At 53.9% G+C, this 24718-nt stretch overlaps 1 protein-coding gene across 1 annotated transcript in view; it reads left to right on the forward strand.

The window, feature by feature from the left end:
• MPPED1 (metallophosphoesterase domain containing 1) overlaps positions 1-20781 on the forward strand; it is an 83753-nt gene extending 62972 nt beyond the window's left edge. The window contains exons 5-7 of the mRNA XM_018048878.1: positions 14035-14150; positions 15912-16025; positions 18455-20781. Coding sequence (XP_017904367.1) covers positions 14035-14150; positions 15912-16025; positions 18455-18573 — 349 coding nt within the window. The 3' untranslated portion in view covers positions 18574-20781. The remainder of the gene's footprint in view (positions 1-14034; positions 14151-15911; positions 16026-18454) is intronic.

A 24718-nucleotide genomic window follows, 5' to 3' on the forward strand; every position in this document is an offset into this window, starting at 1 on the left:
CATGTCTGCCCCAGCCTGTGGGTGCACACAGCCAGGGACTGCTTTCCAGTCCTTTCCTGGCCTAGAATTTTGGGGTACTGCAGGTTTACCACCTTGGAAGCCTGGGTCGGGGGTCCAGGGGAGGCATCCTCTCCCTGGTGGAGGTGTCTGCCATCCCAGAAGCCTTCTCAGGGCCAGCTTTGAGGTCACACCCCCTACTAACCTCCACCCCATTGCCTCACAGCCATGAAGACCCACATTCCCGGCTTCAGAGGCTGGAGGTCCTGGGGCATTTAAGCCGTGCTTGTTACACTCCATCCTGCATTTCTAGATGGTTTCAGCATGGGCTATGGGCTTGGTCTGTTGAGACAAGAGAGGCCAAGGCTCTTAGTCTGCTTGGGGACCTGCAACCCTCATTCTGCAGACTTCCTAAGAGCTGCTCCACAGTCCCCTCACTCTGCCAGGCACTCCCCACAGGACAAGGCAGGACTGTTCGTATCCTTGTTTTGTGGGGGAGGGTGAGGCAAGGCGTCAGGAGTCAAGCGACAGGTCTAGGATCTCAGCCATAGGCAGGAACTGGACTTGGGCGGCTCCGGGGGTGGCCAGCCTTGACCTGCTTGTGGTTTCCCAGCCTGTCCCCTGGCACATCCTCCCTGTAGCCCCTGTTAGGCTGCTGAACCAGTCGGGGCTGGACTTCAGGGTCCCAGGAACCCCATCAGTGGTAAATGCTCCAGGGCCCCGTTCCGGGGCACTGCCCAGGTGCTCCCAGTGAGGCCTCCGGAGCTGCCGGTTGGAGCATCGCAGAATCTGGGTTCACCCCTCTCTCCCCTACCTGGAGCCCAAGTTGGGAACAGCCTGTGTCTGTTCAAGGGAAGCTGGGAAGGCTGCCTCTCAGGCTGACCACAAGCCCCACCCAAGCTGTGGTGCCCCCAAGTGCCCCCTTGGTCAGTCCTGTGATGGCAACGTGATGGGCTTGGGAGGGTCCCCCAGGGATGAGCAGTGTCCTCCACCAGCGGTCAGTTCCCCTCCTTCCTCCGCCGGATCTGACACTTGTCAACCTCATACACCACTGGTGGCCGATGGATTGTTTAGACTGATCTCTATTTATTCGTCTGTGCTGGGCCCTTGTTGCTGTGTGGGCTTCTCTCTAGTTGCAGAGGGCAGGGCGGCTCTCTAATCGCAGCGTGCGGCCTTCTCTTTGAGGCAGCTTCTCTTTGCAGAGCACGGGCTCTGGGGTGCACGTGCCACGGGCTCTGTGGCACGTGGATTGTGAGCGCTAGGCACAGGCTCAGTAGCTGTGGTGCAGGGGCTTGGCTGCTCCGGGGCACATGGTGTCTTCCTGGCTCAGGGATGGAACCTGTGTCTCCTGCATTTACAGGCAGAGTCTTTAGTCGACAAGTTTGGCTGGAGGAAGAAATTCCTCACCTTCTGGCCCCGCGCTTTGCTGCCTCTGGGTGCATGCGCACACATGCACACACTAACACACACACACAGGACTACCACACAGCACATACAGCACACATGCATACCACCCAACACACGCACACAGGTGCACACATGTACACACGCAGCTACACACACAGAGTCCCCACCCCACAGACGCGGCACACATGCACGCCACACAACACATGCACACGTACATGTACACACAGAGCCCCCACACCGCCATCACATATGCACACACACGTACACACACACAGCTGTACACTCACAGAGCCCCCACACCACCATGCACATATGCACACACACATGTACACACACACAACTGTACATACACAGAGCTCTCACACCGCACATGCAATACATGCACACACACATGTATACACACACACAGGGCCCCCACACCACACATGAAGTACAGACACATACATGCACACGTACATGTACACACACAGAGCCCCCACACCACCATGCACATATGCACACACATGTACACACACACAGCTATGCATACACAGAGCTCTCACACCGCACATGCAATACACACACAAACACACACATACACACATACACAGCTGCACACACACAGGGCCCTCACACCACACATGCAATACACACACAAACACACACATACACACATACACAGCTGCACACACACAGGGCCCTCACACCACACATGCAATACACATGCACACACACGTGTACACACATACACAGCCGCACACACACAGAGCCCCCACACCACACATGCAATACACACGCACACAAACATGTATACACATACACAGCTGTACATACACAGAGCTCTCACACTGCACATGCAATACACACACAAACACACATGTACACATACACAGGGCCCTCACACCACACATGCAGTACACACACACACACATGTACACACATACACAGCTGTACACACACAGGGCCCCCACACCACACATGTAATATACACGCACACACACGTATACACATACACAGCTGTACATACACAGAGCTCTCACACTGCACATGCAATACACACACAAACACACATGTACACACACACAGGGCCCTCATACCACACATGCAGTACACACATGTACACACATACACAGCTGTACACACACAGGGCCCCCACACCACACATGCAATACACACGCACACACATACACAGCCGCACACACACAGGGCCCCCACACCACACATGAAGTACAAACACATACATGCACACATACATGTACACACACAGAGCCCCCACACCACCATCACATATGCACACACATGTACACACACACAGCTGTACACTCACAGAGCTCTCACACTACACACACACACACACATGTACACACATACACAGCTGTGCACACATAGGGCCCTCACACTACACACACACACACACATGTACACACATACACAGCCACACACACACAGGGCCTTCACACCACACATGCAATACAGGCACACACATGTACGCATTGTATCTCCCATATGCTTTCTGTCACACATGTGCACACATACATGTACTCATACACACATACACACACAGAGCCCCCACACCACCCATGCAGGACAGACACACACATGCACACACTCTCTTCCTCTCCCATACACTTTCTCTTGCACACGTGTGTTCTGTCTTCTCACACACACACTCCTGCACACAGATGCTCTTCTCTCACACACGAGACTCTTCTGCTCTGCCTTTCCCGTCCTTATCTTTCCTGATTTCACAGTTTTCTTTATAGAAGGGCCCCTCAACACACACACACACGCGCACTTCTACACGAGATTAATGTTTGAACGCATCGTCTGCCTTCTTACCGCCGCAGAGTCCCAGCCAAACAGAAGATGGATGACTCTGAGCGTGAAAGGGTGGGGAAAATTAATTAGCAATGACAAAGGACCCCATTTTGGGTTCACTCACCTCGCTGCTGACTTGCCGTAAGTGGGCGCCAGGCGCGGAGTGTGACTGACAGGCCCGCTCTCACTGGCCCTACCGCAGGGTGGGTGGCAGCGTCTCCCCCAGGCCCCCTCGACTCACCAGCCCGGGAGATGCAGAGAAGGAGCAAGGCGTGCCCGTCTCCCTCAGAACCGGGACCTCCCCGGGAGACCGGGGCAACTGTGGGATGAGGAGTCAGCAGGAACTGGCTCGGGGGACCCGGGCACGTCACCGCCCTCTGAGCCTCGGTGTCCCTTGCTGTGGATGGAGCACAGACTCGCTGGGGTGCCGAGAGGGTCCCGGGACACACGTGGGCCAGTGACAGGTGTCATCCTCACCTGAGAGGCAGGGGCCGTGGCCAGCTCCCTGGAAGTGGCCCCAGAAACCTGGCCTCTGGGGGAGAGGGTGCTGGGGCAGGAAGGGTAGGTGAGGATCAGGACTCGTGCTGGGCCTGGAGTGGGCCTGCTCCACTCATCTTGCCTGAGCTTGTCTTGTCTTGTCAGGCTTGTCTGACCTCAGGGGTGGCCTCTGCGGTGAGAGGTCCCTGCCAGTCCCTGCAGCCTTCCTCCTGCAGAAGGAGAGGCGGAAGCGGAAGCCCACCTGTCCTGCGGGAGCGGGCACTGTGAGAGGCTCTTCCCTTCCATCTGCAGGGCAGCCACCCTGGCCCTCACCTGGGGAACGGGCTGCCTGGGGAGGCAGGGATGGGCCCCTGAGGGAGGGGAGTCGGGAGGAGCCAAAGATGTGAGCATCACCTCTGAGACCCCCTCTGTGAAATGGGCACACAATTCCCCCAGGCAGGTTGTGGCAGCGGGAGGGAGAATGGGAAGCTCAGCAGATGGTGAGAGTTCTGTTTCTGGTCCTGGGGGCGGGGGGGCGGGGGGGTGGGGGGTGGGTGGGATCTCAGGGCTTCAGGACTTCCAGGGGCTCTGGGGAGGATCCTGTTGGGAGGATGCTGGGAGGAGAGGGTTCATGCTCAGTTCTTCCCACCTGCCTGTCTGCCAGGTAGAGCACCTGTCACTTCATTCCATCATTCATTCAAGCACACCTGATGCAAGCCCTCCCTGACGTCCGCCTAGACCCAGCCATCTTTTGGGCAGGAAGGACTCAGGGATGGTTGACCTGGGCCTGCCCTGAAGGAGCCAGTGCAAGGGTGCTCAGAGCAGGAAGGGTTACCTGTGCTCGAAGATGGAGGTGATCAGGGGAAGCTTCCTGGAGGAGGTGGCCTTTGACTCAGGTCTTAATATATCACCGGTCATGGGTTCCGAGGAGAGGCTGGGAAGGGCGTTTCAGATGGCTGGGACAGTACGAGCCAAAACCCAAAGGTGGGAAGAGGCTGGGCTGGGTTCAGGAAGCAGAGGATCGTTGTGGTTGGTGGGTGGTGAGCTCACTGGGGAGTCTGAGCCAGACGGTCCAGAAGGTAGGCTGGGGCAGAGCCCAGGGGCCCTGTTGGTCCAGGCTTGCCCTGGAGGTGATGGGGAGCCATGGAAGGTTCTGGAGTAGAAGTCAGAGGGTGTATGAGAGGCATATCCTCTCTCTGAAGCCAGGCTCAGAGAAGGGGAGCAGACAGGGGACATTCAAGAGTTGCTCAGAGGGACAGGCAGACAGTTGTCATGGAAGAAGAACCAGGGGCCCGGCCACCGCAGCGGGATCCTCTTCAGGTCAGTGGCCCACTGGGCACAGGGTACAGGAGCCAGGAGCCCTGGTCCAGGCGATCTAGCCTCCTGTGTGTGCTCAGACACACTGCTTGGCCTCTCTGTGGCACTGTCTCCTCATCTCTCAAGTGGGGCCTCCCGAGAGCTCTGTCCTGAGGACTGACTGAGCTAAGGTGTGAGTGTGGCTGGGAAAGTGGGGTTCGCTGAGGCAGACGGCCAGGGCCCCTGGCGCTGTGTTCGTCGCTCTGGGGTGGAGGCGGAGTGCCCAGCTCTGTAGTTCGCAGTCCGGATTGGAGTCCTCGCCATGCCACCAGGTAACCTTGCGCAAATCTCAAAACCTCTCTGAACCTCAGATTTTGCATCTGTAATGAGGCCGTGACGGCAGTTGCCTCCTGGGATGGGCGTGAGGACCTGGGGCTCGTGGAGGCGTCCTGGGATGGGCGTGAGGACTGGGGGTCGTGGAGAGTCTTTGGAGCTTGGCCGGTGCGGGTGTCACCCCAGTGGCCTCTTGACACCCTCCAGTAAGGGGCCCCTTCCCTGCCCTCCACTCTCAGGCATTGCGCCCTGACCTGGGTTTACTGCCGGGTCCAGCTGTACCTAAGGCACCCTGGACCTCCTCCGCCCCACACCCCAGCATCCCCGGGAGTTGAGGTGGCTGATTAAATGGCCCCCGGTACACCCCCTTCCCAGGGGTGTGTGCCTTACCTGGGGAGATGGAAAAACCAGAGCAGGGCAGGCTGTTTTCTACAGACAAGTATCGCCTCCCTCCCGCCTGCTGTTAGGGAGCCCAGAATTCACACTTCAGGGGGAAACCGTTAAATGATTGGCCATGTGGAGGTCATTTATATTGGCTAAGCGGGCCTAATTAGACGGGATTCGAAGGTTACCATAAGCGCACAAAAAAGCTGTTAAGGGGTTAACCTCTGAGAGATTACATTGTATTCAGCGCTCTGTTAAAGTTTGAATTAATTTTTCCCATGGGTTTGTTCACATTCTAATTTTCAACTAAATGAGACATCTGTTTCAGAAAAGGAAAATTTGCTCTGGTTGTCATGGCAACTATCATTCTGTAAGAAAATTATTCCAATGGTTACTTTAGAACAGAAAGACAGAAATTCAGGACATAAAGCCGCCTGCCATCACTCAGTCGGAATTCTGATCCGCCCGAGCTCCTTGGGCTCTGTGATGTGTCTTGGACGGTGACATCGGGGCTCCTTGCCCTGGGGGCAGTCAGGCTGTGGGTCCGGGCGAGATGCCAGCGGTGTTGGGGCCGGGAACCATGGTCTTGGCAGCACCAGGGTCTCAGGCACACTTGTGGGCCTCGGACCACAGCTGCCCCCAGGGTGGGTGGGGGATGCTGGAGCTTGGCTGCTTGGATGACAGTCCCCGAGAGCCCCTGCCTGCCTTGTCCTCTGTCTGGAACCCCGGGCAGCCTTGAACTTCACCTCTGATCCCAGAAGGCCCCGCTGGACCAGGAGAGGGGGTCAAATGACCAACTGAGGATGCCGGGGGAATCTGGGCCAACTTCACTGTCAGGAAGGGCAAGTGCCACCCACCGCCCTTTGGCGTCTCTTCCCATGGCACAAAGCTGGATGGATGTCACATACGCATGGCTTTTCCGGACTCTGGGGAGTGTGGTCTCTGAAGAGTTGGCCTCTCCTGCTGCTCTGGCCCCTACTTCTGGCCTCCCTCAGGAAAGGCCTGCTAATAGCCTGCAGACCCCCTGAAGAGCATCTCCTCTGGACTGTCCCTTGCATGACTTGACTGTCTGCTTTCCCCAAATTTCAGTCAAGGCCAGAACTTGCCCATTTCCCAGTGACAGCGCCCCTGGAAATCTGGAGGTGTGTTTTCGTGGTGGTGGTACTTCCGTTCTCATAAATGTCCTCCCGCCCACCCTCTCTCCCTGCCCTCTGTGTCAGCCAGTGGGGCGCAGCATCGAGCAGAAAGGAGCCCCTCTAATGGGTAAGATCTAGGGCACAGGCGTCCTTATCCCAGTTTACACACACACAGAGTCTGGGAGCATCCCACCCGGGGCAGAGGCAGGGTGTCTGATGCCAACTTGGGTGCCCTTGAGCAAATGTCTTGGGTATCCCTGGGGGTGGGATGGATTCCAGCTTCCCAGGATTATGAGGGCACATGTTTCCAAGAACCATCTCTGGGGAAATGCCACCCCCAGATGCAAGCTCGTGGGTGCTGGAAGGGAAGGTGGAATAGGCAGGGGCTCGTGTGGGTGGGCTCCCAGGGGGCCTGAGATGCCTCTGATATGTTGCTGAGTGTCTTTTCCAAAAAGCCACTCCTGCCGCGACTCATGGGAATGAGCAGACGTCTTCTCTCCATACTGATGAGGTCTCGTTCCCCTCTTGTAAATATTTGATTAGGGTTTTTGAAAAATGGATGCTGTGTTTGCAAGGCGGCACCAGAAGGGCGTTGCTCCTTTTCTTGTAAGCTGACGGGCTGCGGGCTTCCGGGGACCACCAGGCTTGGCTTTGGGAGCGGTTTCCAGGCTGCTGCAGCCTCCCCTGCAGGGACCCTGTCCCGGCTCAGCCAAAGTGGGGCTTTGAGGGCACCCAGAGCCTGAGGACTTCAGAATGGCAGAGCTGTGAGCTGTATGTTAGGGCTGTCAACCGTTTTTGACCAGGAACTGTGGTAGGAAAAGCATTTGTCTTTTTTGCATTGTGACTCAGTACACCCTTACGTGGGTGTCTATTTAAATACAAATCTATTTAACTGAAGTGTCCCTTCCCTGCTATGCTGTACTCTGATGTTTTCTGTTCTTTTTTCCTTTCCTTTTTCTTCTTTTTTTTTTTTTTTTTAAATGTGGTTTAACCCTTCAAAACGCAGTTTGAAAAGCCCTGCCCTTGGCTAAAGGTGCACTGGAGAAGGAAATGGCAACCCACTCCAGTGTTCTTGCCTAGAGAATCCCAGGGATGGGGGAGCCTGGTGGGCTGCGGTCTATGGGGTCGGACACGACTGAAGCGACTTAGCAGCAGCAGCAGGCTAAAGGTTTTTCATCCAGGTTCCATGAGAGGGTTTCAGGAGGGGTTTTTTATGATGGAGATTGTGATGGTGGTGATGATAGTGGTGGTGGTGGTGATGGTTATGACGGTGGTTATGATGGTGGTGCTGCTGATGGTGGTGGTTGTGCTGTTGACATGGTGATGCTGATGATGGTTATGATGGTGGTGGGGATGGTGATGGTGATGGAGAGGATGGCAGTTGAAAAGCATTGGACCAGGCCCTGTTGTGAGCACTTTACCTGGATTAATTGTTTTCAAAGCCGTATTGAGGCAAATGGTGTTGTTATTATGCCCATTTTACAGGGGGGATAATTGAGGCATAGAGACACTAAGCCACTTGCCCAAGATCACGTAGGTAATTAGAGGTGGACCCATTCTAACCCAGGTCTGTATGATCCCAGGATTCCCTCCCATTCAGTTCAGTTGCTCAGTTGTGTCCGACTCTTTGCGATCCCATGAACTGCAGCACGGCCGACCTCCCTATCCATCAACAACTGCCGGAGTCTACCCAAACCCATGTCCACTGAGTTGGTGATGCCATCCAACCATCTCATCCTCTGTCGCCCACTTCTCCTCTTGCCCTCAATCTTTCTCAGCATCAGGGTCTTTTCAAATGAGTCAGCTCTTCGCATCAGGTGGTCAAAGTATTGGAATTTCAGCTTCAGCATCAGTCCTTCCAATGAACAGCCAGGACTGATCTCCTTTAGGATGGACTGGTTTGATCTCCTTGCAGTCCAAGGGACTCTCAAGAGTCTTCTCCAACACCACACTTCAAAAGCATCAATTCTTCGGCGCTCAGCTTTCTTCACAGTCCAACTCTCACATCCATAGATGACCACTGGAAAAACCATAGCCTTGACTAGACGGATCTTTGTTGGCAAAGTAATGTCTCTGCTTTTTAATATGCTCTCTAGGTTGGTCATAACTTTCCTTCCAAGGAGTTAGCATCTTTTAATTTCATGGATTCAATCACCATCTGCAGTGATTTTGGAGTCAAAAAAATAAAGTCAGCCACGTTTCCACTGTTTCCCCATCTATTTGCCATGAAGTAATGGGACCGGATGCCATGATCTTCGTTTTCTGAATGTTGAGCTTAAGCCAACTTTTTCACTCTCGTCTTTCACTTTCATCAAGAGGCTCTTAAGTTCTTCTTCACTTTCTGCCATAAGGGTGGTGTCATCTGCATGTCTGAGGTTACTGATATTTCTCCTGGCAATCTTGATTCCAGCTTGTGCTTCCTCCAGCCCAGTGTTTCCCATGATGTACTCTGCATATACGTTAAATAAGCAGGGTGACAATATACAGCCTTGATGTACTCCTTTTCCTATTTGGAATCAGTCTGTTGTTCCATGTCCAGTTCTAACTGTTGCTTCCTGACCTGCATACAGGTTTCTCAAGAGGCAGGTCAGGTGGTCTGGTATTCCCATCTCCTTCATAATTTTCCACAGTTTGTTATGATCCACACAGTCAAAGGCTTTGGCATAGTCAATAAAGCAGAAATAGATGTTTTTCTGAAACTCTGATTTTTTTCTGATGCCCTCCAAGTTGGGTGTAAAATCGTGTGTATGTTGGGAGGGGGTGTTTTCTGCAGAGAGAACCCTCAGCTTTCTGCAGACATGCTAAGGCAGGCCTGGGTCAGGTATGCCTGAGGGAGGAGGCACCTTCTGAGGGGGCTTTCCCCAGGGTTGCCCACCTCACTGCCTTCCCCAGCCCCAGGCACCTGGTCTCATCACATGCAGGGCGCATCCTGAGGTTGGGGATCCCTTGGGACAGCCCAGACCTGGGGGTGCAGACAGCTCTCTGTGTGCGCCCTTCACTGTCTATTTCTCTCTCATGGGCCCTGCGGGCAGATTCCCAGGTCCCTACCTATACGGGTGGTCCCTCTGGTACCCACCCATGGCTGGGGGTCCAGGGACCCCACCCCCACCCGAAGAGCAAGGCAGGAGCCACAAGTCTCCATCAAGATCTAAACTTAGCCTGGTGGGGACTTGGGGAGATGGTAGCCTGGCGTGTACTGCTTGCTTTTAGTAGTAAGTTTTTCTGGGTGGTACCTGGGGGCTTTCATTCCAAATGGAGGATCATATCCAGCCTTGAGGTTTTGGCTGCAATCCCAAGACAACAAAAAGAGTTCTGTTTGACATCCTGTTCACAAGCTCACTCATTCATCCAGGCTGTCTCTCTCAACACTGGTCATTGAACAAACATCTGCCCTTCCCCTGGGCAGGTGCTGGGCATTTGGAGTGAGAGGGAAGGTGGAGGAGACAGGACTTTGAAGGAGAAATGTGCTGTGGGAGGGGGCAGGCAAGAGGAGGGGAGGGACCCAGTGTCCCAGGCAGGGGTCACGAGTGAGCAAAGGCTGGCAGCAGAGGGGAACCCCACAAGTGTCTGAAATGGGAAAGGACCTTTGCCCCCAAAAGGCCAGTGTGGCCACTCACCTTGCTCCTTCACAAGCATACGTTCCAGGATTTGACACTGCTGGCTCAAAGGCTGCAGGGAGAGGGGGTCAGATCTGGGTTCCAGAATGACTTCTACACTGACCATGGTGTGACCCTGGGGACCTCCCTTCCTCTCTCGCTGAACCTCAGTCTTGTCCAGAACCTACCATGGTGGGACTAAGTCAGTTCTCAAATGCTGTTCCCTGGAAACCCCCAGGGTTCCATAGAGGGGCACTGGGTGGCTGCCAACAAGGCAGAGGCAGTGGGTCAATAGCCAGGGGTGTCAGCCTCCCCCGGGGGTGCTTATGGGCCGTGAGGGGGATTTTAGTGGCAGCTCTGGGCACATGAGAGGCTTTGAATGTGAAAGCCCAGCCCCATGACCAACTTGTACAGAGTATGTCGGCAAATGGTGGGGAGGTGCCCAGCCTGGAAGTCCTTGCACCTGGGCCCAGATCCCTGAGCCAGCTCACTTCTCTGAGTCTCTGGTTCCTCATCTGAAAAATGGGAATAATCCTAGCCCTTAATTCACTGGGTTCTTGTAAGAGTTAGGTGAACCCTTTCCTGCAGTGTAATCAGATTGCTGTTGTTCAGTCACTGAGTCATTTCTGACTCTTTGTGACCCCATGAACTGCAGCAGGCCAGGCTTTCCTGTCCTTCACTATCTCCTGGAGTCTGCTCAGATTCATGGGCATTGAGTCGATGGTGCTATCCAACCGTCTCATCCTCTGTCGTCCCATTCTCCTCCTGCCCTCAATCTTTCTCAGCATCAGGGTCTTTTCCAGTGAGTTAGCTGTTTGCATCAGGTGGCCAGAGTATTGGAGCTTCAGCTTCAGCATCAGTCCTTCCAATGAATATTCAAGATTTATTTCCTTTAGGAATAACTGGCACTTGGCAAAAAGTAGGTGTGCAGGGAATGCTGGCGATAATTTTTCCATAAAATAGGAAGAAAGAGACCTGTCTGCCCACCTTGCTGCAGGTGTGAAGGTCCCTAGGGTGGCTGATGAGGGGGTGATGGTGGTGATGGTGATTATATCAGTTTCCTAGGGCTGCAGAACTAATTATCACAAACCACGAAGCTTAAAACAACAGGTGTCAATTCTGCCCAATTCTGGAGACTGGCAGTCTGAAATCAAGGTGTCACTGAAGTTAGTTCTTACAGAGGGGACTGAGGGAAGATCTGTTCCCTGTCACTCTCCCAGCTTCTGGTGGTTGCTGGAAGCCTGGGGATTCCTTGACTGGTAGACAATCACTCTGGTCTGAGCAGCCATTGTCACATGGCCCTTACCGCTGTGTGTCTGTGTTTTCTGAGGACACCAGTCACTGGATTAGGACTGCTCTAATCAGGTATGACCTCACCTTGATTATGTCTGTGAAGACCCTACTTCTAGATAAGGTCACATTCACAGGTATTGGTTCATACTTCCACATACATTAATATTTTGGGGGAGACACAATTTGACCCCCAATGGTGATGAGAGTAATGAAGGGGTGAAGGTGTTGTTGTTGGTGGTGGTGGTGATGATGGTGATGGTGACGGCGATGATGGTGACTTTGTAGATGCTAAAGGGCTGTGTTAATTTGGGGATCTCATAATGACTTAGGCCTAAGAGCTGACTCTTAGTTGGGATACTTTCGTTGTCAGTGAAAACCCAGTTCAAATGGCTTTCTATTGGCCCATGTAACTGGGAAGTGCAGAGGTGCGGGGGGTGTCAGATGCAGTTTGGTCCAGCTGCTGCCCTGGACCATGTGTTCCAGCCATCTCTCTTTAGGACAGTTTACCAGGTGCTGACAGCTCCCAGGGTAGGAAGCTCACTGGTTGGTATGCAGGTGTGACGGCGTTCCTTTCTCTCATCACTGAAGGAAACATCTGGGGCTGCCTCCAGCTGGAAGGGTCAAGGTCACATGCTCCCCATTGAACCCACTGACGGGGAATGACTTGCATGGATCCCTCTGGGGCTGAGGTGGGCAGCAGCTTGGAATTCTGTTCACTGGTCTCTGTCCATCTGGCCCTGACCTTGATGTTGAGGGTGGATTCAGCGCTGTGGAGCCCCTGCTGGGACCTTCGGAGTGGAGACAGGAATGAGCATTCCCACCCAGGACCCTCTGTCTCTTGGTGGGGGCTGGGAGAGTGACAGGGAACAGATCTCCCCTCAGTCCCCTCTGTAAGTCCCCACTGGCCCCAAATGTGGGAAGGATGATGGATGAGCATTTTCCCACTGTGGGGACAGGTGAGAGTATTCTCCTCTAGATTTCCTTAGAAGTGCTTAGAGCAAGAGAGGTCTTTGGCAGGAGCTTTTTTTTTTTTTTAACTTTCACTTAAAAAAAATTACATGAATATTTGGTTGACCCAAAAGTTTGTTTTTTCTATAACATATTATGGCCAACCCAATAATATTGTTCATCATAGAAAAAAGATATTTTTTTTATTAGTGAAGCAAGAGGGAAAAATATCAATAACTGGGAGAAATATCAATAACCTCAGATATGCAGATGACACCACCCTTATGGCAGGAAGTGAAGAGGAACTAAAAAGCCTCTTGATGAAAGTGAAAGAAGAGAGTAAAAAAGATGGCTTAAAGCTCAACATTCAGAAAACTAAGATCATGGCATCTGATCCCATAACTTCACAGGAAATAGATGGGGAAACAGTGTCAGACTTTATTTTGGGGGGCTCCAAAATCACTGCAGATGGTGATTGCAGCCATGAAATTAAAAGACGCTTACTCCTTGGAAGGAGTAACCTAGACCAGCCTAGATAGCAAATTCAAAAGCAGAGACATTACTTTGCCAACAAAGGTCCATCTAGTCAAGGCTATGGTTTTTCCAGTAGTCATGTATGGATGTGAGAGTTGGACTGTGAAGAAAGCTGAGTGCTGAAGAATTGATGCTTTTGAAGTGTGGTATTGGAGAAGACTTTTAAGAGTCCCTTGGACTGCAAGGGGATCCAACCAATCCATTCTAAAGGAGATCAGTCCTGGATGTTCTTTGGAAGGAATGATGCTAAAGCTGAAATTCCAGTACTTTGGCCACCTCATGAGAAGAGCTGACTCATTGGAAAAGACTCTGATGCTGGGAGGAATTGGGGGCAGGAGGAGAAGGGGATGACAGAGGATGAGATGGCTGGATGGCATCACCAACTCGATGGACATGAGTTTGAGTGAACTCCGGGAACTGGTGATGGACAGGGAGGCCTGGTGTGCTGCGATTCATGGGGTCGCAAAGAGTCGGACACGACTGAACGACTGAACTGAACTGAACTGAAGCGGGAAAAGGTGTGTCAGGCGCCTTTCCTGGCATTCCAATGGTTAAGAATCCAAGCTTCCTCTGCAGGGGGCATGTGTTTGATCCCTAGTTTGCGAACTAAGATCCTGAGTGAGATGAAGCCAAAAACAGACAAGACTGGTCATTACCTGGGCAAGAGTCTAGATGAATTCACACTTTGAATCCCCATCCGGGTGGACACCTCCTCTGTGAGGTCCTGGGTATCCGACTGGTCCTGATGGCTGAGTGGCACTGAGGCCCACCTTTCCTGCCTCTCATCACCCCCACTCTCGATGGCCACCTCTGAACCCCCTGCTCTTCTCCTACAGGCAGCCCTGGTTTTATGGCTGGGGTTTTAACCTCCCACGTGGCCAAGCGCTGCTCGAGAAATGGAACCTCATTCCCGAAGGCGTGGACGTCCTGATAACGCACGGACCACCGCTGGGTAAGACTCATCCGCCCCCGCCTCGGGCTCCTGGCCCCGATGCCCGCTCGTGCTGGGAGGACACAGGGCTCTGGGTGCTGGGGCCAGGGGGCGCTGGGCCTATCCAGGGGGCTGCCGAAGGGCTCTGTTCCGAGTCGTGGTGCTGGGGTGCCAGTCACCCCACTGTCGCTCTCATTTCCTGAGCACCTACTGTGTGCCAGGGGCTCCACGTGTTACCTCCTGGACTGCTCATAGCCAGGTGGTAAGGTCAGACTCAGCTACCCCTTTCACACAGGTGGGCACTGTGGAGCCAGGGGTGTCAAAGACCTGAGTTCTGGGGGCTGAATACCGCAAGGTCACTCTCACCAGCCCCCATCCTGTGCACCCCTCACCCCGGGAGACCACCCACCCCAGCAGTCTCCAGCTTTCCTCCCAGCCCCCACGGCCCCGACTCCGGTCCAAGCTGACAACACCACTTGTCATCCCAGATGGGAAGGGTTGCCAGGTGAAGCCCAGCGCAGCCCCAGAGTCCCTCGCTCCGATAACTGTTTTGGGAGAAGCTGTCCTGAGCACCTATGTGTGCCAGATGACCAGCCAGCACACTTGGGTGCCTGCTCCACCCTCACTAAAGGTTCCCCATTTCCAAATGGAGGGAACCTGGAGGCCCAGGGCCCTGGCATTGTTCAGGCGTGACCCGTGGCTTGTAGTGGGCTTGGAGCAGGTTTCTCATTTTCTCCCTCCTTCTCTCCGTCTCCTCCTTCCCTACTTTCCTCCTCCCCATCCATTCCCCCACCAGCATCTTTTGAGTTCCTGCCTCACCACGTCTGCTTCATATACAACACACAGCCCCTGCTCTGGGGGTTGCCTGTGTGCTCAGCCCAGCCCAGCTGTTAAATGAATTGTTGAATGTGGCACAGAGAGGTTAAGTGACTTGTCCAAGGTCACACAGCCAGCAGGTAGCAGAGCCTGGGACTTAAACCCAAGGGTCTGCTGCAAACCCACTTCCCTCCCACTTCCTGTCTCCCCCCTCCTCTTCCTCCCCGCCCCCCTCTCTCCTTTAAGTCAGGTCCACTGCAGCCTGTGTGATTCTTTGCAGGGTCCGTCTTCCCCTCCCCAGCAGTTTTAGGAACCTGTTTCTCCCGCCCAAGCAGAGAAGGGGCTGAGCTGAGCCCTCGTTGTCCTCTTGGAGTAATCAATTACTCTTCGTTTGTGTAGCCATGTGAGGCTAATAAGCCGCCACCATATGGGCGGCTCCGGGAGGCTGGCTGTGCGAGCAGACCCAGACGCGGGCACGTGCGTGAGGCTACAGTGAATAAAGAGGGCATTTTCCTCATTTTGTGATGCTTGTTTATAAAGTTTCCGACCTGCAGATTCTGCTCCTGGACTCCTCCCTGCTGCTGGCTCACCTTGGGCCTCACCAGTCCCTCTCAGGCCTCAGCTGGCTTTTCTCTGCAATGGGTGGATACCAGCCTTGAGGCCACTTTGAGCATGAATGGTCTGGAGGCTCTCAGCTATGGAGCCGTCTTCGCTACCCCACCGCCACCCCGTGTGTTCTCTGTGTGGCCCTGCGAGAGGAGCAGGGGAAAAGGGAGGTGGAGGAGGCCACAAGGCCCCAGGAGGTGCACGCTGGAGCCAGGCTTCCCTCCCTGAGGCTGGGGCAGGGCAGGGCGGGTCCAGGGCTGCCACGTCCCTGAGACTGCAGAGCTGAGACCTGGGCTTTGCGGGGCCAGGGCCAGGCATGCCTGGGCTTCGTCACTGCCCTCCCTCTCTCTCCCCTGCCAGGCTTCCTGGACTGGGTCCCCAAGAAGATGCAGCGGGTGGGCTGCGTGGAGCTGCTCAACACGGTGCAGAGGCGCGTCCAGCCGCGGCTGCACGTCTTTGGCCACATCCACGAAGGTCAGCAAGGGTGGGGGCCGCACACGTGGTGGTTGTTATTGTTCAGTTGCTCAGTTGTGTCTGACTCTTTGTGACCCCATGGACTGCAGCATGCCAGGCCTCCCTGTCCTTCACTTAGCTCCTGGAGTTTGCTCAAAGTCATGTCCATCAAGTTGGTGATGCCATCCAACCATCTCATCCTCTGTCGTCCCCTTCTCCTCCCGCTTTCAATCTTTCCCAGCATCAGGGTCTTTTCCAGTGAATCGGCTCTTCCCATCAGGTGCCTAAAGTGGTGGAGCTTCAGCTTCAGCATCAGTCCTTTCAATGAGTATTCAGGGTTGATTTCCTTTAGGATGGACTGGTTTGATCACACGCTGGTGGGGGAGGTGCACCTCACTGGCTTCTCAGGGGGTGCCTCTTGGCTCCCTTGAACCCGGTCACCTCCTCCCTGGCCAGCGGGAAATAGCCCACCTCCTACATACACTTTGTATCTACATACGCCTATCTACACACTGGCTGTCAGTTACCTATTGCTGAAGTGTTTCATCGTAGGACGATGAGGGCAACGTCTGGCAAGACTCAGGGGTAAGTTTTACTTCCTAGAGCCCTGCACCTCTGCCGTGCCTCTAGCCTGAGAAGTCTTCAGAGATGGCAGGGGGCTTTCTGGAGGAGGGGACATTTGGATGTGACCTAGAGAAGCATTGCATTTGGGGGTACACTGTGAGCTGTCTACAGGGCGGGAAGCCTGTCTTCCTGTTCATGTCTCTGTGGCCTGGCATACAGTAGGTGCTTATGAATGTGGAGGGCTGCCTGCCTACCTGAGGGGCTCTAGTGGCACTTCTCCTCCCAGTGTCCCCACCTAAGACAGAGATGAGGTTCTGCCTTCTGTCCTGGGGGCAGGACCGCCTGCTGTCTCCACATGGCTGGAGTTGAGGGGGTGTCCATATCATCTCAGGCAGTGGGCAGGGTGGCTGTGAAGGTGACTGGTGATGTCGGCAGCTGCAGTCCTGACTGCCACCCTGTCCCCGCCCTGTCACTGCCCAGGGTTCACCTCATTCGACTTCAGCCTTCCTCACTGGAGCCTAATCGCACCAGTTGGACAGCTCCCTCCTTTGGCTCCTTTTGAACTTTTATCCCACCTGTCCAAGGCCTCTTGGTCCCACCGTACCCCACCATGAAGCACTTGGGCTCCCGTGGTGCAGGGGGACCACTGTGGTTCCCCCCAACGTTGTCCCCTGGCCTCTTGAACCTCTGTCTGTGTCGAGCTGGGGCTCCTGGGCCTCAAGTTTGTCTGGTTCACATCAGATCACTTTCCAGCTCAGAAACCAGCAAGGCTCAGACCCTTCCCTCTGCATCATGCTGTCAGGGGTGGGAGTGATCATACCTCCGAGACCCTGAGGAGCTCACAGACTTCTGGGCAGCAGATGAGCCTTCAAAGGCGGGGTCTGAAAGGTCATGGGAGAGGTGGATGGCGCATGGATAATAATGATGCCTGTCGTTTTCTGTAGCCCAATAGTGGGCATGTAACACCATCGTCTGATCCAGACCACACCCTGCATGATTGTACACGCAAAACGCAGGCTCCAAAGAACTCGTAACCTGTGCAGAGGAGGGGAAGTGTCCCTTTTGGTGTGGAGGTGATCTGAGCTGAAGGTTGAAGAGGATTCTGACAAGTAGATGTGGTGGGAAGAGGGTATGATGAGGACAGAGGTGTGGAGAAGAAAGCCCGTGACAGTGGCGGTGATGGGGACAGCGATGGTGACCAGGATGGAAGTGGAGAGGATGGCGGTGTTGATGACGGAGATGATGGTGGCGGTGGTGCTGGTGATACTGAGCTGACAACGATAGTAGTGATGATAGAAGTGGAGATGATGGTGGTGATGGTGATGATGGTGGTGGTGATGATGGTTCTGATAATGACAGTGATGGTGGTGGTGGTGGTGATGGTAATGGTGGTGGTGGTGATGATGATGGTTCTGATAATGACAGTGATGGCGGTGGTGGTGATGGTGGTTCTGATAATGACAGTGATGGTGATGATGATGGCAGTGGTGATGGTGATGATGGTGTTGGTGATGATGGTTCTGATAATGACAGTGGTGGTGTTGGTGATGGTGGTGATGGTGGTGGTGGTTGTGGTATTGATAGTGATGATGGTAGTATTAATAATAGAAGTGGAGATGATGATGATGGTGATGGTGGTAGTGCTGCTGATGATGTCAGTGATGATGTCTCAACACACACTTTCCAGGCACTGGGCTGAACACGTGGATTATGTCATTTGCTGCTCACAGCAGGTCGGGAGGAGTGTCTTGCTAATTTCGGTAGCTTGCCCCAGACATCTTTAGCCTCCTGTGGCTAAGTGCCCTCTGACTACCACACCCATCAGATCACCCTCAACTGCTCCGGGTCCTGGTGTCACCTCTCAGCCCACTGTGCTTACTTTCTAGGGTATGGAGTCATGGCGGATGGGACGACCACCTACGTGAATGCCTCTGTGTGCACCGTCAACTACCAGCCTGTGAATCCACCCATAGTCATCGACCTCCCCACCCCCCGGAACTCTTGACTGCCCCCGTGGCCCCAGCCCTTCCCACCGCATCAGCTCCATACGCCCGGCCGAGAGCACGGACCCCCAGCCGCCCTTCCTTCCCTGCACACAGCCTGTCCAGCTCCGGGAACCAGCCCAGCCGATGGGCTGAGGCCTTGGAATGAAGAAAATCACCCCTGACTGTCCCTGGAGTCGGGACCCTGCGGGGCTGTTGGGGAATCTGCACTCATCGCTGATTTCTGTGTGTCCCTTCCATGTGTTCCTTGTTAAAGGACCTACTATGCTCACAGCCATGTCCTGCTTAGGACGTGACGGAGTCTTCATCTGCTCTTGGACGCCCTTGTGGGTTCGGGAAGCTGCTGCTCTTGGACGGATTCTGAAGTTCTGGCACAAAATCTCCCTCTCACTGAGGGTCTGAGCGGCTGCACGCCTCAGGGTTGGGGAGGTGGGTGGGTGGGGTGTCGCAGTCTGAGTGCGGGCAGCCCTTCCACTTCCCCTAGGCCTCCGAGGGAGCGATCAGGGACGTCTCAGGAATCGGGCTGCACCTGGCCAGGCCACCCAGCCATCGGCTTCTTGCCATCCCGTGTTTTCTTTCTGTGGGCATTTTTGCTGATGTGAACGATGGCCTGAGCATCGTGGACACCCGCTCAGAGCCTGGACTTGGTAGGGTGGAGGGGGGTTGGTTCTGTAGAATGAGCTTGTTGAAGACCCAGGACTGGGCTGGAGGGTCCCCACGTGCTGGACGCCCCTGGTCCCCTGGGGAGTGCCGAGCTCTGCAGAGCCCAGCAGCCAGGGGGTCCATGGGCCGAGGCAGCCCTGCCCACTGTGTGCGCCCGTGGGGATGTGGACGCACACTCACACATACTTGCAGCCCTCTTAACCTAGTGAGGTGAACCTCGGGGTTCCCACTGCTATCCTCGAATGTGTTCTCGCCCCCAGTGGGATTTCCCTCACCCCTTGGGTTCTGTCTCCCCTGCCGTTGGCTGGGATGGCTGAATGGTTCACAGTTGTGGTACCAGGGACCAGCTGCCCCCTAATGGGAACACGGCCCAGAGCCAGAGCCGGGACTGGACTCCCGCAGTTCCACCAGGGGACTTCAAGGACTGCAGTGTTGGGCTGAGTCTCTCTGATGGATAGAGAACCAGCTGGGCCTGCTTGGGGGTGAGGCTGGTGAGGCAGAATTGGCAAGGGCAGCATTAGATTCTTTATTTAAAATTTAGGTATTTTGTTTATCATAGATGTTTTTTTCCCCTGCATTAAGTTTGGTTTTTAAAAACACTGCATTAAAATAGTATCTGATCTGGATCACCGAGTTTTTTGGTGCCCCCTTCAATTGTGTGTCCAAGAGGAGTAACCTGCCTGCCTCCTCTTCATCCCAGGCCTGGGAACCAGCATTTAACGAGCCCTTTGCAGATGTGATCTCATTTCTGACACTCCAGCAAGGCGGGTACTGCTGGCCCTGTTTTAGAGATGAAGTGATTGAGGTCAGAGAGGTTAGGCAGCTAGCCTGAGGGAGCACAGCTCAAAAGAGGCAGAGGCAGGATTTGAAACTTGGTCTCTGGCTTCACAGTGCCCTGCGCTGCCAGCACCCAAAGCTCTGCCCCTACAAGGCGATGCAGGACTCAAGGCTTTTTCTTTAAGGATCCTGTTCAGCACCTGTTTGGTTCGTTTTTCACGGAAAGGCCCTGGAGGACTTGGATCTCTGAGCCCAGGGTCCCAGGAGACCGTGATTTCTTCCCTATGAGAGTGGGGCTCCCACAGGGCGAGGGGCCCATCCAGGGAACCAGGAGCAGCTGGGGCCAGATTTACTCTGCGGCCTCCAGGGCTTCAGGAGTCCTGTTCAACCCACGTGGTTCCTGGTAGCCGGGGATGTTTACAGGGTCTCTGGGGGCACGTCAGACGCACGGCATATGTGTGCTTAAATGGGTGGCGATGACTCCAGACTCTTTTGATCGCCTCTACTGAATTTCTATGCGGACCAAGAACTATAAACTTAAAAAAAAAAAAAACTTTTTCCTAAGGTATCTTCAGAATATGGTGTATTTTTATGTGGAAAATAAAAGTTATGAAGGCAGCTGTTACTTTAAAAGAAAAATTCATTAAAAGTCCTTGAGGTATGAAAGATGATGGCGTGCTCCTCAATCATTTCGGCATAACTTGATTGTGGCTGTAATTTTTTTTTGTCAAGCATGTCAGACAATAAAGTCTTTGTAAAAAGAAAGAGAAGTCCGCCGGTGTCTCTTCCTCGGTCTCTGGGTGTTGTGTGGGGCCTGTGGGGGAGGAGAGGTGTCCTCCAGGCCAAGTCCTGGGCTGAGTTCAGAAGCCGAAGACCTTCTGTGTGCCAGCGACTAGCATCCTTCTGCTGGCTCCAGTGCCCCTCAGAGGTGGTTGGCACGTGCACTTCCGTGTCCTGTCACGTTCACATAGCTCGAGCACCTGGTCCCCCACCAAACAGTATTTCGAGGTGGCCTTAGCTCTGGCCTCTTCCCGGAAGTGGCAAGTTCCAATCCAGCCCTTGTCAAACTCAGGGTCCAGATGTTGCCCAGGAAAAGCTCTGGCAGATATAATGACTACAGTTCCAAAGCTCCCTAGCTGTAGAATTCTGCCATTTGCATGTGTCCATCCGTCCATTCATCTATCCATCCATCTATCCATCTATCTAGCCACCATCCATCCATCTCACCACCACCCATTTATCCATCCATCCACCCATCTCACCACCATCCATTTATCCATCCATCCATCCATCCAACAACCATCCATCTATCCATCCACCCATCTAACCACCATCCATCTATCCATCCATCCATCCATCCATCCATCTAACCAGCATCCATTTATCCATCCATCCATCTAACCACCATCCATCTCTCCTCATCTCTCCATCCATCCATCTATCCATTCATCCATTTATCCATCCATCCATCCATCCATCTAACGACCATCTGTTTATCCATCCATCCATCCAGTCACTATCTGTCTATTCATCCATTCATCCAACCACCATCTATCCATTCATCCATTCATCCATCTATCCATCCATCCATCCATCTCACCACCATCCATTTATCCATCCATCCAGTCGCCATCTATCTATCCATCCATCCATCCAACCACCATCCATCTATCCATCCATCCATCCAACCACCATCCGTCTATCCTTCCATCCATCCAGTCCAACTACTGTCCATCCGTCTACTCACCCACCCATCAATCCATCCACCCCACAAACACTCACTCAGCACCTCTCTTGGACCTGATTTGCAATAGGGACATGGCAGTGATGTCAGCGATGGATTTAGGAGGTAGGGTTGATGAAGGATGGGCGTGGGGAGCCAGAGATGATATAATGTGTGTTGGCTGCTGGTCATGGAGGGGGAACACGGGGCAGGAAGAACAGGTTTGAGGAGGGGATGATGAATCCTCTTTGGGACTCAAGGGCCGGGGGTGCCTTTGGGAGATGTAGGGGGAGGTGTCCTGTGGTTGGGGGTGGGGTGTGATAAATGGACACAGAGGGGAGGAGCCTCTCTGGAGACCTTCATTTGTGGGTCAGGACCAGAGCCATGGGGTTGGGGAGCAGGCTGGGGGCAGCCCAGATGGCATCAGCCCACCATGACCCTCTCCTGTCCTCAGACTGGCCCACCTGTAATCTGCCCTTCCAGAGAGCTCCCTCCGTCAGAGCCTCAGACGTGGCTGCAGTGGCGGGTCCTGGGCCTCGGGTCCCCATCCTAGGCTGGGGGAGGAGCTGCTCGATTCGAGGCACTCTTGCGGCTGTGCTCGGTCACTGATTCTCCGAGCAGGGCTCCTGGACAGGGGCAGGGGCCCGCCAGGGCTGCCGTCAGCTCTGGTGGCGCTGTCTCACTGCGGGTGCTGCTTTAGTGCCTGGTACCCACTCTGCTGGGGAAACTTCCAGGTGGCGCAGCGGTAGAAAAATCCGCCTGCAAATGCAGAGATGAAAGAGACGCTGATTTGATCCCTGGGTTGGGACGATTCCCTGGAGGAGGAACGGGCAACCCTCTCCAGAGTTCTTGCCTGGAAAATCCCATGGACAGAGGAGCCTGGCGGGCTACAGTCCATGGGGTCGTACAGACTTGGATACCACTGAGCACAAGCGCCCTCTCGGAGACGTGGCAGCTGCTGAGTTCTGAGCCCTGTGCTCCTGCTGCTTTCCGTGTAGACGAGGTGCAGGTAGGGGTGGGGAGAGGGGTTGACGCCACCATGGACTGTGCACCCCCCCCAACCCCCACCCCCACCTCGGCTCTAACTTGTGCAGCTTTACTCAGAGGTGCAGCGGGGTCCGTAGCAAAGAGAATTTAACATGCTGGGCTCACTCACGCTGCCAGCCGTCTCTGATACAGGATGGGGTCCCCTCCAACACTCCTATTGTCCCTGGGAGTCCAGGGGGCAAGCCCAATGAGCTGCGACCCTTCCCTCTGCCTCTTTCCTTACGGGAGCTCACACTCAGGAAGCCCAGCCCCCAGCCGCTTTTTCTTGCAATTTGGCTTTCATGGAGCTGAGTCTTGAACATCCTGTCTGAGCCACAAGGGAACTGCCCCCTTCAGCCTCCATGGGGACCAAATCCTCAGGCCTTTTTCTTCCAGGAGACCCTTGCCCCAGCCCCCTGGATAAACTAGTAGAGATGACAAGCTCTGCAGACTTGGGCTTCACCCAAGACCCTCCCCTAACATCACCCACAACTCCCAGCTGGGGGTCTTGTTGCAGAAGGTCCTGGACACCTCACAGGGTCCTCAGTCCCACCCTCCCTTGAAGGACCAGACTGCAAGGTCCTCCAGGATATGGGAAACAGGCCCTGCTGTCTGGAAGCTTGAGGGGTACTTTGGAAGGCTCCTCTGATCCAGGGAAGAAGCTGAACCCTTCAGCTGTCACATGCTTGGGGCTCAGTGAATGGCAGACAGGTCGGGCTCGGGGGACCCGAGGAATATCAAGCCCAGTGTTCAGGGGCGATCAGGGAAAGCTTCCTGGAAGAGGGAGCCTGGCTGGGCCCTGAACAGGAAACAATTTCCCCACTTTAAACAGGTTTTTCATTTTGAAATAATTTTAGATGTACAGAAGAGTTGTAAAAATGGTACAGAGAGTCCCCACAGCTTGCCCTGATGTTAACATCTTACATATAACCATGGTCCATTTATCAAAACCAAGAGATTAGCACGGTGTAAGGCTACTAGCCCTTCCTTTGGATCTTTCTGAACAATGTCCCATCCACGAGTCCACGTGGCATTTGGTCATTATGTCTCCGTAGCCCTCTGTGGGTCGGTGATAGTTTCTCAGCCTTTCCTCAATTTTCATGACCTTGAAAGTTTTGAGGACTGGGTATTTGGTAGATTGTTCCTCCAGCTGGGTTTCTCTGATGATTTCTCAGGATTTGCCTGGGGTTGTGTGTTAGGAGGAGAAGAGTGTGGAGGTGATGCATTCTTCACAAAGCATTATATCTGGGGTTACGTGAGACCCCTGTGACTTACCACGTGGTTATTAAACTTTTTTTTTTAAGTATTTGCTTATTGATTTTTCACTGCCCTGAGTCTTCCTTTCTGTGCGTGGACTTTCTCTAGCTGTGGTGAGCAGGTTTCTCGTTGTGGTGATTTCTTTTGTTATGGAGCAGGGGTTCTAGACTCTCAGGCTCAGTAGCTGTGGCCCACGGACTTAGTTGCTACAGGGCATGTGGAGTCTTCCTGGATCAGGGATCGAACCCGTGTCCCCTGCGTTGGCTGGCAGATTCTTACCTGCCTCGCCACCAGGGACGTTCGTGTGGTTGTTAGTCTTGATCACATGGTCACATGATATCTGCTGAGTTTCTCCGCTGGAAAATGCTAGTTTTCCTTTTCCATACTTGGTCTGTTAGAAACAGTCACTAGGCCAGCTCACACTCAAGGAGAGGGGAATGAGGCATCCAAGAACGTGGACATAGGATAAAATCACCACATTGACTTACACCTATTTGGAGGAGCCATCTCCAGGCTATTCGAACCACCTAACATTTTCCCCACTGATTTTAGCATCCATCCATGGGTCTTGCCTGGAGCAGTGGTTACTGCGGTATTCTCATGGTGATTTTCTATTTCAACTTCTTCCCTCCTACATTTATTATTTGAAATTGTTCTGTAGGGAAGATTTGCCCCTTCTCTGCCATTTACTCATTTATATC

Source organism: Capra hircus, chromosome 5 (assembly GCF_001704415.2).
Source record: "Capra hircus breed San Clemente chromosome 5, ASM170441v1, whole genome shotgun sequence".
In the NCBI taxonomy this organism is placed as follows: domain Eukaryota; kingdom Metazoa; phylum Chordata; class Mammalia; order Artiodactyla; family Bovidae; genus Capra; species Capra hircus.